Source organism: Chlamydotis macqueenii, chromosome 3, assembly GCF_036417535.1.
Source record: "Chlamydotis macqueenii isolate bChlMac1 chromosome 3, bChlMac1.mat, whole genome shotgun sequence".
Taxonomy (NCBI): domain Eukaryota; kingdom Metazoa; phylum Chordata; class Aves; order Otidiformes; family Otididae; genus Chlamydotis; species Chlamydotis macqueenii.
Genome location: NC_141558.1, coordinates 62453895 through 62470601, shown reverse-complemented (window position 1 = coordinate 62470601; position 16707 = coordinate 62453895). Strand labels below are relative to the sequence as shown.

General features: G+C 37.6%; 1 protein-coding gene across 2 annotated transcripts in view; it reads right to left on the bottom strand.

Annotated features, from left to right (window-relative positions):
• Positions 1-16707, bottom strand: part of PDE7B (phosphodiesterase 7B) — a 185473-nt gene that overhangs the window by 122048 nt on the left and 46718 nt on the right. For both annotated transcript variants that reach the window (XM_086745036.1, XM_086745038.1), the window contains one exon: positions 1051-1111. In XM_086745036.1, the coding sequence (XP_086601162.1) occupies positions 1051-1111 (61 nt within the window). The remainder of the gene's footprint in view (positions 1-1050; positions 1112-16707) is intronic.

The window sequence follows — 16707 nt, the reverse complement described above, 5'->3', positions numbered from 1 at the left end:
CTGTTGGGATCTGTGCACTATAAGCATGACAGATTTCCTCTACAGCAATTATAGTCTATTGTGACAATAGGATTTAATGAATATAAACAACAAACCACAGAATCTGTTATTACAGAACACAGCTATGCACCCAGATGGGCATTAAGTTCTTAGACATTGCCAGTTGCAGTTTAAAAAATTATGACTATTTCAGTCTTTGTGTTATCAGATGCAATGCTCTAATTTACAGCATACATTTATCTCAACCCTGGCAGGCGAAAGGTCTCCAGCATTTAAAGCCTAATCCTGCAAGTGTTCCATAATTTCATTTTTTTTTTCTGAGTAAACATTATCTTTTAGGTTTTTAGGCACTTACTCCCTGTCTTTCACTGTAATACTAATTGTGCTGTAATGTTTCAGTACTAGCATTGAAGATAAAACAAGTAAATACAATAAAATTGGTCACAGAAATTAATGAAACATAGCAGAACATTCCTGTATTGTTTCCAAAGAATAGACACTTCTGCTTAATATTAATTTTTACAAATGATGGTGCAAGTGATACACTGGCGCAAATCTGCAAAATCACAATGATTGAAATATTGCTGATCAATGCAGCTGAAGGTCTGATCTAGAGGCATTTGATATATGTTTGTGAAATTAATACTCCTTTCAAAGTACATAAATCCTCCTTTACATTAAGGGTTTGCAGTCTAAAAAGTTCACACTTTCCCCAGGCTGATTTTAAAAATCTGACTTGATTACAGAGATTTTTCAGCTTTCAAATATGATTTCTGAACTTGAATATATCAGAGATTACAATTATAGTGTTGATACAGCTATATTTTCATCTATATATATGAACAATACTGGAATATATATATAAATACTTTCTTTAAGTAATTGAAAATTTACCATAAAGGATAAATTAATGAGGACTACATGTGGGTGAACTATTTAAATGCCATTGTGAATCACTGCAGCCATTATCATGTACTTTTGAGAAGAAATCTCCAATTAAACGTAATTCCACATACTTGTATCAAAAGGGGAAAATACTCTTAGCCTTACCTAGCATGCGAACACATTTGGCATTCTGGTCAGGACTATCAAATGAGATTTCTCCGCACCTCTGAAAAAAAAAAAAAGATAGGTTTAGTTAAAGATTTTGTGATATATCCCTGTCCTTGTCCTCTGGTACCTCTGTTTATGTTTGGCACTAGAGGTGTTCAGAGACATGTTGTTAAAAATGTCCAAATCAAAATATTTTCAAGTAGCTGAAGTATGAGGAAGAATGGACATTATTAACGTGCAAAGATGGGTCAACACTGTATTCAAAGGTGTTCACTAAGAAAAACTTAAGGTAGCACCTATTCCCTTTGTATCTGTGGCTTAAGCAATGCCTGGTCCACATTACTGTTTGCTAGCGTCAGACGCAATTATACAGACGGCCTGCTTTACCACTGGTAGACATTGCAGCCCTCTCCAGTATACTGATTTAGTTGTCACACAGCTGCACCCTAACAGGATCTGAAAAATGATCCAATTGAACAAAATAAACAGCAATACTGAGTCAATAATTTGTATTTCTGTAAAACAAAGTTATTTTAGAAAATGCACAACTCAATATATTTATTAAGGAAAACTGTCACTTCACAAAATTTGAACTCCTCATAATACCTATGAGTAAAATTGTTTTTTGTAAAGTGCAAATAATTTATGTTTCTATGTTAACATGTTTTGTTAATGAAAAATAATATTCATATATACAGAAATATTGTAAGGGCTGATGTTCTGTCCCTATACAAACCCAGGGAAGCAACATCATTAGAGTTAGGATCAGGATACAAAAGCATTGGGTTGTTTTCAAAGTTCTTCATGCAGACAGGCATGTCTGTTTAGCTGCCAGGAGAAACGTAATTGGTGTGGCTCATGGGTCTGATCCAGCTCCAATTAAAGTCAGTCAGTGTACAGATCCCACTCACTTCAGGAGTGGATGCTTCAGGTGCAACAAAAAAGATTAATTTTTGTATCACTGCACTCAAAGTTCATGGTAGGGGCTTAAGGATTACCTCATAGTTTGTAGGTAAACATGGTCTGTGCTTTGTTATCTACGTATTTATGGGTTTGGTATCTATGACCAAATGGGAATAAAAGCACAGTGGTTCAAGTGTGCAAAAATCACAGAGAGCTATTGATTGCCTTTCCTCTTCCTTTGTCTCTCTTTCTTAAGCAGTTTCCCCTTTCAGCACCTATGGCTTTTTCTGCTATGTAAGACAAAGTTGTCAGTAGTGGTTGTTTTTTTTTTTTGTTAATGAAAGTGACATTTGCAGTAAATATTAAAACCTTCAAAGAATCAGGTAAATAAAAAATGCCAGAGCTTCAGAGAAGATGAAACACAGCAACAGTTTCATAAATGAGCAACACATTTGGAACTGACTATTTTTAAAATAGCCTTCATCTCCTTCACACCAAAATAAACACAAACAAACAAACAAAAGCTCATCTCCCACACAGTCTTTTCATATATCAGTACATCTAAAACGAGCAAACAGACAGCTGTATTAACCTTCCTAGGTGGGAGCATGTACTACTGAAGATTGCAAAAGAAAAACAACACCCAGCATTTTTAAGTTAATTTTACAAATGCTTTTATACAAGCTCCCTGCCAGGAGATTCAGAAATTTGCTATTTATTCTTCTAGGAAGAAGGTTAAGATATAGGCATCTTTTCACAGAAATTTCCCAGCTCTGCTTCTTCCTGACCAGAAGTGTACTTAGACAAACACAGATTTAAGAAAGCACGTCAAGCTTCACTGCCTGCCTCACCCCAGAATTTAAGCTGCTCTTTGAAAACTCTTGGTTATTTTTTATTTACTCCCTCAGATGTATTGTATGTTCCAGACGTATTTATACGAACAGCACATTTCAGGCTGGCAAATGATGTCTTACGAGATCTAACAATGCTCACCAGTCCTAGTGCTATGAAACTGGGAAAAGGGCTAATGTTCCTCAGAGTCCACTAACATCCCACAGGATCCACTGTGATGATGGATGAACTTTGAAAACTTTGCAAGTAAGATTCAGACAACTGTGTACAAGTTCGTAGGCTTATCTGAATTCCCTTAATGCCTGCAACCCGCAGAAAATCGTGCTACTACAATCAGCCTAGGAGATTTTTCACTACAGCTGAAAATAACAGGAGAAAAAGCTTCTGCAGCAATTTTATTTCTGATGCCAGTAAAAGCTCATAGGTATACATCAATGGCATGAAAAATAAGCTGTTACCAAGCTGCTCAGAGCATCTAAAAAAGACTTAGTTGTATCCTGGATGTGTAAAGTGGCACACAAATGCAGCAGGGACTCCTTTTTTCTCATCCAAAAAATTTTCTCATCCTTTTTTCTCATCTCTTGCATTTTTGTTGTTAGCAAAAGTTTTCCATGAACAAGAAGTAAGGAATGACTTCAGGATTTAATCTTTAGGATTAAACTGATACTTCGCCACCACTGCTATGAATTCTTGTCAGGGCTGGATAAGCTTCTCCTGTCCTTTTCATGGCCCAGCTTACTTCCCTTTCTGGTTTGGGTTTGTTCCACCTGCTTGTATGTCAGGGCTGGTACTGAGACATGAGGCCAAGGGTGTCCCCAGTCCCTATCCTGTTTCCAAACTAGTCCCAAAGCAGGTGCTTATTCTGTCCATCAGAGAGGAGGAATAGGAATTTGACATTAGGTGCTGGTTATTCTACTTTTTCATTTCAACCAGTCAGAAAGCAGAGATAGGAGGAGGAATAACGCTGGACATGCAGACCCATTGTGCACACGTAGATCATCATATACGCCTGTTGGGGAAGTTGAGAAAGAAATATGACATCTCTTTTAAAGACTGGCTAAACAGTCTCTTGAAGCTTCTTATGGTATTCATAGGAGTAAGGTCTGGAAGAAGATTGCAGTTTTGTGTTCCCATTTTAGAGAAGTAAGAGTGTTAATGGTGAGTTGTAAAGACCAAATGTATTATCCAGTTAGGAAGAACAATGAACTCAAACAGGACAGCTGCCTCTGAACTTCATTTCTCGAAATCTATGATGGGGATGGATTCATAGTCCTGATCTATATTTGAAGCTGTTTAAAGTTCCAAGATTTCACCCTCTAAAATACGATGAATGATATTCTTGGATCTAAATGATCTCTGAGTTTGCGATATTTTAAATCTCAGTTTGGGCTTCATGGTTAGAACTGCTACAGCACTGGTGGGACTGGTTATGCTATATGTAGTCCTGGATGTTGGACTGGCGAGTTCACAGAGGCAGCCCTGCTGAAAATAATACCATCAGTTTTCACTTCCCCTGAAGGGCAATGATACATATTCCTGTGCAAGAGGATTTGTTGTTGAAAAACTTAAAACACTGCTGCGTTTGGAAGTGGTCAGACTTAACAAAGAAGTGTCTAAATACAAGTAAAACTGGCCCCTTCAGATCTGCACTATGTCTTCATATCTCTTAAATCACTGAATTCTGGACTAGGTTGTGTTTTGTTTTTTTCTCTTTCTGGAGAAGAGGAAAGTACAGTTACTTTCAGTTAATAATATTTTCAGTAATATAGATGTATTTCCACATAGGATTGCAGCCTGCAATTCATTATACATGTGATAAAGTATTTATATATGAAAATAATAAATTATCTACTCTCAACTCCCTTTTCTGAGATCAGATGCATGCCATGATGTTGAGTCTGTTACACAAGGTGAAACGTGGTAAAATAGAATGGGACTTACAAGTTCCCCATGGAAAAAGAGACCAAATCATAGAGCAACTGACAGTGGAGCTTAAAAAGGAAAAGACAAAAAAAAAAAGAGAGTTGTAGTTAGAGAATAGGGATGAAAGGACATGATATTCAGAAGAAATGTGACATGAACTCAGGTCCTTCAATGAGATTAGTAAGTTGGAAAGTTTGAAGACAGTCTGGTTGGCTATGATGGCCCAGTACCACCTGTCGGAAAACGGAAATACCGTATTACACAGGCACCATTCTCCATAGAGAAAGACTCTGCTGGAGGAGGGTGCTCTCAGGCAGGATGACCTCTTTGCAAGATATTATGGGGAGTACACAGGAAAACAAGAAGTCTTCTGTGAGGAACCCTGTGCCAAAACCGTGTAAGTAAAACTGCAGAAAAGTAGGGCACAACTGGCAGAAAATGAGTTCATGCAGAGAGCGGATGGAAAATCTACTCTAGTCAGTTGTACTAATGCAGTAATGCATCTCGTATTACTGGTATTACGTGATCATTCATAGATTGGATTTCCATTTCCAGCATGCCTGGGCTCACACCACCTGCACTGGAAGATTTGAGATATGTAGCAATAAACAGGGTGTATATATCCTAGACAGAATATGCCCTTAGTTTTTTCTTTTTATGTTGTGGATAAAACTTTATCTGTGAATAAAATGTTTTTGAAGTCATTCTATTCAGCTTCTATCCATATGGTAAATTAAAGCATTACACGTTTTAAGAAGAGAGATGCAAACGAAGTAATTGAAATAAATAAGGCTAAATTCTTATCTATGACAAAATTCAGCAAGTAAAGATCTGAAAGTGTTTGTAATGAGAATTGCAGTAAGTGGCATGTTAATTTTCTACTTATTAAATGCATATAATTAACATTTAACTATTTTAATAATTTTAGAGTGTGTGGTGTTTTAAAAATATAATGAGAGTTTTTCTGGCATGAAATTTGAACATGCACAATTTTGACCTTTTTAAGCTGCAGACAACAAAGTTTTGAAAAGCCAGCTTAGTCATTTAAAAGGTTATTGGAGTAGGAACCATATTTATAGGCTTCTTCACTCTGTTCTGTTCTGTTTTGTATGTCCTGAGTATGGTGTTCAACACATTGCAACATTGCAATAATCAGTGAGGTACTTGATGTACATGATCCACCAAACAAGACAATAAAGACTGGATAATTTTCTTTTTACAGGAGGTGACAGGGGTTATAATACCTCCAAATACAAGAGATGTGTTAATAGCACTTGATTGCATGCTAAATATTTTTAAAGAATTCATCCTTTTTCATTTTTTAAAGCAACCTTAAGTTAATATGCTTTGCTTTTACCAATAGTAGAAAGAAGCAGATTCTACAAAAAAAAAAAATTGTTTGGTAAAAGAGTCTTTTCTTTCCCTTTTTTTTTTACCAGAGTACTGCATGTAATTTCTCATTCCTTTAGAAATCAGAGTTAAAAGATGTACTCGTAGACACAATTGATTAAAAGAATTTAAGGCAGAGCAAACAGCTTCTATGCTTGTATGAAAAAACAGATGATGATCTCAGAGGCAAAAAAAAATGCTACTGTTATTCATATTTCTGTTTTCCTATTATGTTCCTTTCTCCATCACCTTTAAAAAGTACTAGAATAAAGTTCTCTAGTATGTAAAATCATCATTCTAATTGCCTAAGGATTTCTAGATGTAAAGACTGTCAGTGTGAAAATCAACACTACTATGTAAGTCTGCTAGCAATCTTTTGTAAAAACAACTGGCCACTAATATATATATAGCTGAAAATTAAGGGCAATGCGTCACAAGGAGTCAGGCCTCATGCTCTTTGCCTTCAGGCTGCCTGGAAGGAGACTTAAGGTGGATTCATCCTGAATGCTGATGAAATATCAGAATGTAGGAACCATAGGATTTCCAATGCCTTGTTATACTTGTGGTATTTCCAGTTCTGTCTCTCATCTCTGACGGTGATAAAAGAAAGTACAGGAATTACCAGAGCAGGCTGACATGTGTAATCTGTCCTGCCTGCAGCCTTTTCACAAGCACTTACCCTAAAATGAAAGCCTTGTAATAATATCTGTTCGTGATTAAATCAATGTTTATATAAAACAAGGAAGTCCCCTACCAGTACTCTGCGTAATCTTGAGGTGCACTTAAATGTCAAATACTTCTGAATTTTGGTCAGTCTTTACCCACGGCCTTTGTTGGCCTTAGCAAAGGAAATTAAGCCATTGTTTTTATTTGTTTAGAGACAAAAGCTTGTTTTCTCTATATCACACCTTATTTTAAATTTAACAGGCCCACATTTGATGATTTTCTCTGGAGTGAATGATTGCAAAAAGCTCATCCTATTCATATGACCTTAAATTGCCAATTCTGAATTCTTCAAGAACTTTACTTAGCCTTTCTTACATTAAAATAATTGTATAACGAATATAACTTGAGAATTGCATACATAAACATTCCTATTGGTAGCGAATACCACCAGGGTCTTTCAACTAATAAAATTGCCCAATGTCTATAGAAATTGTGATTGTTTTTGTATTGCCTCCCTGGGCCTTATTAGCAGTTCCCATAATTATTATAGGTAAAATCTTATACTTACCTGAAGATTTAGACCTGCATTTGGCAAGTTAAGTGTTCCACTAAATTGGGCTGCAAAAAAAAAGAGCACTTATCTTGAACTGGTATGTATTGTGTGTATGCCCACTCATTTGCAAATGTGATGTAATCACAGCATACTGACAATTGCCTTTAAAATACTATTAGCAGTCAGAATGCTGCATTTGCTTCTCTTCAAATTACTACTATTACACTGCAACTATTATATTGCAGCTATAACCGTATTTCACAGGTAAAGTTTTCAGCTTCCCTATTTAGTATCAGAATTGAGGCATACTTAAACTGAAAATTCAGGTTCTATTAACATCCAGATGTTAATAGAATAGCAGAGTAGAATAGCTATGTCTGGGCAGACTTGTTTTGAGAGTTCCTCCCTTTCCAAGGTTTCCCAGTGAAAAAGAGGGTCTCTCTTCCCTCCAGGAAGTTCAACATATTGCTCGAATAACCTTTCAATACTGTCAGTGTCCAGCACATTGGCCATGGATTTCATTCTGGAATTTACCATGCTGTAGACCCTCAGCCAGTCTGAACAGAAGACACAACAAAATAAGTAATTACAAGTAAATTGAGCAATAATTCCCAACCCACCATTGCTGCCAGTAGTCAGCAACTTGTTTGTGGGCTAAATAGCCTGAGGTGAACCTTCAGGAAGTCCATTTTCTCACAAACCTGTGATTTACTATGGTTAAGAGTGGTTTGAAATGGATTAATGTTGCTGGAAAATGGATATAGCAGTTTAACTGCTTTGTTTTCTTCTTCAGTTAAGGAAAAAAAAGCTTAACAGCTTGTGATGTCATTAGGGAGGTGCCAGTAGCCCTGACCCCCGTGAGAATCTGCCAGTGTTTCACTATGGCACCCCTACTTTTAAATGTTTATAACATGGGCACTGAGAGCCAAATCTAGAATTACTAAGCAATGAAAACGTTGGGTTTTAATAAGCAATAAGTCACAGCTGAGTGTGCATTAACAGGCGAGGCAGAACTCTTAGGCATGTTCGGAGGGGGTGCCATCATCCAAGAAATGTTAGAGAGCAGACTAATTTTTTACCCTCATGGGATGAATCTGTATTACAGTTCATTTTCTAGTTTACATTTTAAAGAATGTAAAACATCTGTAGATTACGTAATGGATCTTCTCACCACAAAAACAGTTCTAAGTGGGAGAGAAGATGAGAGGAAAATATCAATACTAGGGAAAAGGCAAATTCGTTGTCTCTATTTATTATTGCTCTGATGTGAAACATCAAAGTTGCCTGTATTTAAACATTTTGTTGACCACTTAATTGTCTTTCCTCCTCCTCTGAGTTGCAGAGCTGGGCTGTTCTCTTAGCTTCTTTCTACAGTCACTACAATTTAAACTTTCACTTGCTATAGAAATATCTAACGGTAGGAAATTATAGGATTAATTTTTGAAAATTTAGGTCTCCAGCCACATGTTTTTGTCACATATTTCCCACTGATCTGCTGGATCAAAGGAAGGGTCAAAGCCTCAGAAGTACTGACTGACACACCACCCTTCACAAAAAGCAAATCAAAGGTCTGTGGGAGAAGAAATCTCCTGAAGAGTCTCTTCAGGCTGTTCAGAGCAACGTGGAATACATTTTAGCACATGGTTCTTTGTCTGTGCCCACTGCATACCATATGCTTTGAGTACACAAGCACAGTCTCGGGAAGGACAAGAAGACTGAGTCTTGGTAAGCCAACACAGGTGTTGGATTCCTTCCTGCCTGATACTTGGATAAGGCTCTCTTCCTGACCACTTTCTAAGTGGTACCAACAGCTGGTGGCCACCTACTTCTCAAGAGCTGGGCATTCTTCATTCCCTAAAACATTGGCGTGCACTGAGGCAGTAGTTTTTCATCCTTTCCAGGACTTAATTTTTAAGGAATAGAAGTTGTCGAGAACAGCCCATGCCAAAAACATACCTACAACTGGGTAATGGGTTAATGAGTCCACTGCTTTCACTCACCTTCTGGCATAGCCACAGACTTAGGTAACAGAACTAGCACTAGACCAACAAACCAAGTAGGAGAGAGTTCAAAATAATCAAAACATACATGTGGAAGTTCTGGTCAAGCAGATAGCTTCAACGGAAGAAGTGAAAATAGAGCACTTAGAGGAAGAAGGCAGGAAACTACTTTCCCCTAGCTCCTCACTTGTGCATCACACACAAGTCTGAAGGAAGTAGAGTACCATGGGCAGCTCTACAATGACTGCAAAACTGATCATTCCATTAAAAGTGAGCTTTTCCCTTTCTCTTCTCTCTCTCTCTCTTTCTCTCCTTGCTCTTATCGTAACGTAACTTAATGTTTGATGTCTGCCCTCCATGAGGGACTCTGAAAATAAAACTCTAGGAACAAAATCCCTTCTGCAACACCATGTCGTCACACAATGCCCTAAGGAAACCTGGGCCCAACTACTGTGCAAAGTGGACACAACCAAAGAATGGCCTCGAGCTTTGTTTTCATTAGTGTTTAGGTGATTTCAGTGTGTCACAACATGAAATACTTCAGACTGTGTCTCCTGAGTTTATCACCAACACTTACAGCTTTACTCTCAAATTTGATTCTGGTTATCCTACCCAAACATTCTGAGCTCTTCTGCCTTGTATTTACTTTGCCAGTGTAAGAAATCTTAATATATATTAATTTATATGTATTTTCAGACTAGACAAAAGGAAAAAACAATTTTGTAGTGAGAGTGGTGGAACACTGGAACAGGTTGCCCAGAGAGGTGGTTGATGCCCCATCCCTGGAAACACTCAAGGCCAGGTTGGACGGGGCTCTGAGCAACCTGATCTAGTTGGAGATGTCCCTGCTCCTTGCAGTGGAGTTGGACTAGATGACCTTTAAAGGTCCCTTCCAACCCAAAGTGTCCTATGATTCTGTAGTTCTATATAAGCACTATATTCAACTGTTCTGTACCAATGGCCTGATACAAGATTTTGTGGGCATCTGTCCAGTGTGTTAGCAAAAACGTAATGTAAAACTGGGCATATATAGTGGCCTGTCAACATAGACTTCTACAGTCATAACTATCATTTAGAAGTACTGTTACATTAGTGCAGTTTAGAAAAGGAAATCAAACAAAAAACTAAGTAACCTTAGCACTACAAAAATGACTTTCAGAACTTCAAGTACAGCCAGTATACATCACATTTCTACATGCAGAACATATGGAGCTAAAAAAAAAGGCAAGTGTTGTTTTGATAGGAAAAAATTTGCATTTCAAAAGTTGCTATATTAAATATTGGGGAAGGCAGGCACAAGGCCTTCTCAAGTGATGCGCATCTTGATTCCACATACAAAAATTGTAAAAGCATTTCATTCTAAGGAGGCTTATTTTAGACTGCAGAAACAACTGCAATTAGAAACATCAAAAAGACTCCATGGGAACAGAATGTCCCCTACATCTGCACTTAAAGTTTTCTTGAGCTGCCAATCGCAAGTCTAGAGAAAATAAAGCCATGATAATTTCATAGCTATCTGTGACTGTCACAAACCTGTTTTGCGAAAAAGCATTCAAGGAAGCCTAGAATGATATTAGAGAGTTCACTTCCATGTATAATCCAAACAAGATCCTGAGCATACTGGAGCATAAAATACCTGTTAAGTCACCCTACTGCAAACACTTCGTCTGACACACTTCATTTTCTCAGCAAGTTTTCATCACTGGGGGACATTCAAGTATTTTAGGCTTGATTATGAAGAACTGAAGAGAAAACACCTACTATTTATGGTAGCTAAATGAAGGTTAGCAAAGGATTTGGTTGAATGTACTTCTCTCCCTTCATCTGGATTTATCTTCTGAAGATAAATTCTCTTGAAGAGACATGTTGTCCTGTTGTATGTAGTAAACCTGAAGTATTTTGCAAAGATCCTAAGGCCATGTCTCCTTTTACTCACTGTTCAACTAGATACTCCAGGGGAAACTGAGAACTGTCCTTCATCTGTAGGTAAAAAAAAAAACCACATTAACCTGTTAACCTCTTGTTGTCATGGGAATAATCTTACATTGCTTTTTGGTCTGTTTTTGCTCATATATTCTACTCTTAGCTGCCAAAGTCAACGTGGTGAACACATTGCTGATGCAGTTTCTATCATATATCCCTTACCTGTCTATACAAAACCAGACAATGTCTTTGATTTTTAGTATTAACCAATTTGATTCTGACTAATATGCATGGTGTCATTTCTGTTCAGTGTCTGTTACCAACCTTATCACCGTACGTCTCAATTTGTTGCAGTAGGTGTTTTAAGTAATGTGACTAATATCTGCCATATGTAGTTTGTTCTTTATCTGATCCCCCAAGGGGTAAATTGGGTGTATGATGTAGCATTTTCTTTTAAAAATATTTTCTTTTCGGATGTGTTTGTTTTTGTCTTGTGCTATTCAAGTGTGACTGTTATTATGTATTTATGTTAAAGATGGGATTGAAAAACAACTCCTAAGATCTATTGTTTTTCAATTTTTTCTTGAATTCCCAATTTTGATATGATAGGCTTCAAGAAAAAAAATTCCCCCTGTATATTTTCAGAGAATTGCTGTGATATGGAATGTCTTATGTAGTTATTTCTTCAAATTAAGTCTCTCTTTTGGTAGAACATGTGTTTTATAAAACTTCCAAAGAGTAAACATCTGTCACATTTAAAACTATGGTGGACTTTTTTGAGCCTCACTTGAGGAAACTGACCTCTAGATTTTAAGTTCAAAAAGGAAGAGAGATGGAAATTTCTAGAGAATTATTTAGCCCACCTGATTATGAAGAAAGCCTGAATGCCTAACTCTTCGTCAATTAAAGTCAGACAGATTTAGTTGACTCTGTAAGCATATACATCTGCTGTACATTTGGACCCTAAAAGCAGTGTTAAACCTGAATGTTACAGGCTGGATTTACACAATAGGAGAAATATTCTCCAAGTTGCCACACGACAGCAAGGTGGCTGGCAGGTAAGCAGAAATTAAGGAACAGTTCACCACGAGATGTGGGGTGTCCACAACATTTGGTTGCAGAGGAACTTGTCACGGTGAATAAGGCCAGCATGGACTGTTTAACAACTCTATATTCATCACATTTTTGTGAAGCAATTAAAAAGGTGTTTTTAATACTGCTTGAGTCATAGCTGTTAGGACTATTTGACCACTCGGGAAGAGTACAAGGTGAATAGCACAGTAGAGCTGTGAGGCTCACAAACAACTAATGGAAAGTGTGCTGTTTTCTTCACAGTTAAGCAGAAGACCTTTTCTGAAGCTATGGATAAATTCTATTACTTCCTCTTACCTTTAAAGAAATGATAAAGCAGTAGGGAAAAAGATGTTTCCGGTTTTCCTATTTTATTTTGTTAAATACCTTTTTCCGTAACAAATAATGCTTACAATCAAGTGCAAAAATAGAGTTATAATTTGTTGAGGGTAAAGATTGCTGAGTGAATTATACTTTGTGGGAAGCAGTGGTAGGTTTAGAAGCTGTGCAGTGCAGTGATTGAGGGAAAGTACCGGAAGCACTTTCCGTGTCAGAATCTGAAAGCACATCTTAGTAAATATTCTCTTTTTAAAACATTAATACATTATTATGGTGTCTGTAGTATTTACATATGGCACTTGCATTGTTCGCAAATGAATCACAGTTTCCCATAGTTTCCTATGAGGACAAGCTGAGAGAGTTGGGGCTGTTCAGCCTAGAGAAGAGGAGGCTCCGGGGAGACCTTATAGCTGTCTTGAAGTGCCTAAAGGGGGCCTACAAGAAAGATGGGGAGAGGCTGTTCGTAGGGTCTGTTGTGATAGGACGAGGGGTAATGGTTTTAAAATAGAGGGAGGTAGATTTAGATTGGATATTAGAAAAAATTTTTTACAATGCGAGTTGTAGAACACTGGAACAGGTTGCCCAGAGAGGTGGTAGATGCCCCATCCCTGGAAACATTCAAGGCCAGGCTGGATGAGGCTCTGAGTAACCTGATCTAGTCAGGGATGTCCCTGCTCCTTGCAGGGGGGTTGGACTAGTTGACCTTTGAAGGTCCCTTCCAACTCTAACCATTCTATGATTCTATGATATATTGCAATATACCTGAGCCACATGACTCTCATAAAACTGCACATACCACAGGTGGTACATCTGTATCACTTTAGAAATAAAGAACAATGGATTTTTTTTTACTGTAGCAATTAGAAATTTTGTTTAAAAGTATTTTCTGGCATTTACAAAAATTCGTTTGAAAGAGAATTTACGTAATACATAAATAAGGAAGTTATACCTAATTATCTTGGCTGACTTTATTTTAAAACTGAAAGGTACTGTTCGTTTTATGCCACACAATCCTACTTAATAACCCAGGTGAAAATGCTGTTCATTGCAAACAAGTTTTTCAGTAGAAATGTGCTGGGTTCCAATTAAAAGAGGTTTTGAAGTACCTCCTGGTTATATGGAAAAACATGAAATTTGCATTTGGATCTAAGCTGTTATGGCTCCGACACATCTATATTATGCATGCAGATGCATTTTTATTATTTGAACGCAGGCGATACAATGTGAACAAACTGACTGAAGTGACTGCAGCAGATGTTAGGCTGAGACTGATACAAATAATGCAATGAGTTTTTAACAGTACTCTGCACATGGAAAATATTTTCTGTATCTGTGCGTTTTTAATTTTTTTTTTAATTCCTCCCATTTTTATGATAGTTTTTGTTTTTTTTTTTTTTTTTTACAGTATTATTTAACATTACCCTTGAGGCAGGGTAAGTTTTACAGTTAGATATTGTACAGATGGGAAAAGGAGGAAAGGACTGATTACACAAACTTGCTAAAGGTCACCAACCCACTGAAAGAGAAGGGAGTAACATTTCAGTTGCCTCTAATTGTGTACTATTTCTTACATTAACAGTATGACTACATTTATCTTGTTGAGTAATGGACGAGTAAATACAGGAATTAATAGTGCAGACTGATGAGCACTCTCACCTCATAAAGTCAACTGGGCAACTTAGGCCAGAAAAATCGGCTTTGAAGGGAGATATTTTGCAAACAAGTGTCGCATTAGATCAGAAACACTGTAAAGATTCTGTTTCCAAAAGGCACCTTGGTGACTTAAGAACACAGTTATTAAATCAGCCCTGTGCTTGCTGACCACTTTTTCCTTATGGACCTGTATGCGAGAAAATCCAGCACTTACATATAACACACTGGTGAGTGTATGAGAAGCTCTGTTTGTCTCTGATTTGCAGAGGAAATAAAAACCCTGGCTGGTACAACAGTGTTTCTTTAGCAAACGCTGATGACTGCCACCCTCCCTTCTCTCTCCCCATCTGGAAGCCACTGGAGGAATCCCTGGAGTATCAGCACGTGTCACGCATTGACAGCAACAGGAACCGTGAGGATACATCTAAAGGAGAGGGCACGCATTGCCAGCTCTGTGTATCAGATGGTCTGTTCTGTGCTTAATATTGCCACATTCATCTTACATGAGGCTAAGTAGATTTGTACAAAAATGTGAATGAAGATAGAGATTAAAACCGCCTACTCAAACTTCCCATCAAGGGGAAACATAGAAGGGTTTATCCTAATGAAATATCTGTTTCAGAATAATTAGACTTTGTAAAACATCATAAAACCGAAACAAAAAAGATTCTAATTTTGAAAACAATCACCAAACAAAAACTCCTAAAGTTAAATAATCTGTAAGTGAGACTAATCTTCCCTTCTGGATGTACAGTAATCCAAGAGAAAGATAACAAAGTTATTGTGTGGGTTTTTCAATGTTTTTCTTGTGTTCAGAGTGGTATTTCACAACTGACAGTGGCCTCCTTCCTCAGTACATTGGAAATCATCCATTGCAATATTAGATTCTACAAATGAAAAAAAAATAATGGTTTGCCAGAAATCAAATGCCCGTAACATAAGAAGTGGGCTCTTTGAGTAGCTCAGTTTCCACCCATTGCTAAATTAATCTACAGATGAGAGACAATCCTCTTTGGCAACTGGAAATCATGCTCCAGCTGAACTAGGAGGTCTACTGACACTGGGCTAGTGCTGTGTAGAAATTCCAGCTTCCACAGCCAGTAGCTGCTCCAGGAACTGATGCGGACAAGAATCAGGATTCCCCATGTGCAGATAAATCAGGTGGCAGCCATCAGCTCAGATGTCAAGCAAGGCTCAATGCTGCCTTTCTGAGGAGTAGAAAGGCAGCTTTCCTCTCTACGTTGAACTCCTAAACCACCAGAATAGAACTACTTTTTCTTCTGTTGTTTAACCACATACAAGTTAAATAACAAGCCCTGTTCATCACTGAATGCTCACCAAAAATCAAAGCCATAGAATCACAGAATAGTTTGGGTTGGAAGGGACCTTCAAAGGTCATATAGTCCAACCTCCCTACAAAGAGCAGGGACATCTCCAACCAGATCAGGTTGCTCAGAGCCCCATCCAACCTGGCCTTGAACGTTTCCAGGGATGGGGCATCTACCACCTCTCTGGGCAACCTGTTCCAGTGGTCCACCACCCTCATTGTAAAAAAATATTTCCTGATGTCTAATCTGAATCTACATCCTTCTATTTTAAAACCATTACCCCTTATCCTTTCACAACAGCCCTGCTGAAGAGTTTCTCCCCATCTTTCCTATAAACCCCCTCAGTGGCATTCTGGATGTTACTGTGATAACATAATCCCTCATTCAAGGCGGCCTGTTCACCTCTACTAGGCATCAGGTGTTTAGCTGCTACTGAACTGCTCTCATGGTGCTCACTAACAACAGCATCTTTAAATACGATGTGGGCCAGCCTGTATTTTGAGGAATATTGGTTTTCCCACAGTTATACTGCTTTATGAGAGAAAGCTCTATCCTAAGTCTACCTCCTTTCTCAACATGGAGATACGACATTGCTTAATTGCACATTTATGTTTATCTGGAGACTATATGGAAGGGATTAAAAAAACCTATTGTAATAACACAGAAGCCTGGAAAAAGATTAAAAATGTGTCTTTCCCATGGAAAGGATGTTAATTCAGTATCAAAAAGTGCTTAAGCTGTGATATCTTTGGAAGCTTACGGATGTCACCTTACAATGGTGTGATAAATATGAAGGGTCTGACTGGAACCAAACAAAGCTGAAATTCAATATTATCCTGGTTATCCTTTACACGCTATATCACACTGAAGCAGGGAATTTCAAAACAGTAAATCGCTATAATCCCAATGGGAAATCAAGGATGGAGAATTTCCTGTCCTTTGATATTTAAAATCAGAAATGCTGATGTTTTCTTTCAACTTACTTTTATTGGTTTTGCATAATACTTGAAACAATGCATAAAATAAATATTTTACAATTTTGTTCCTGAACATT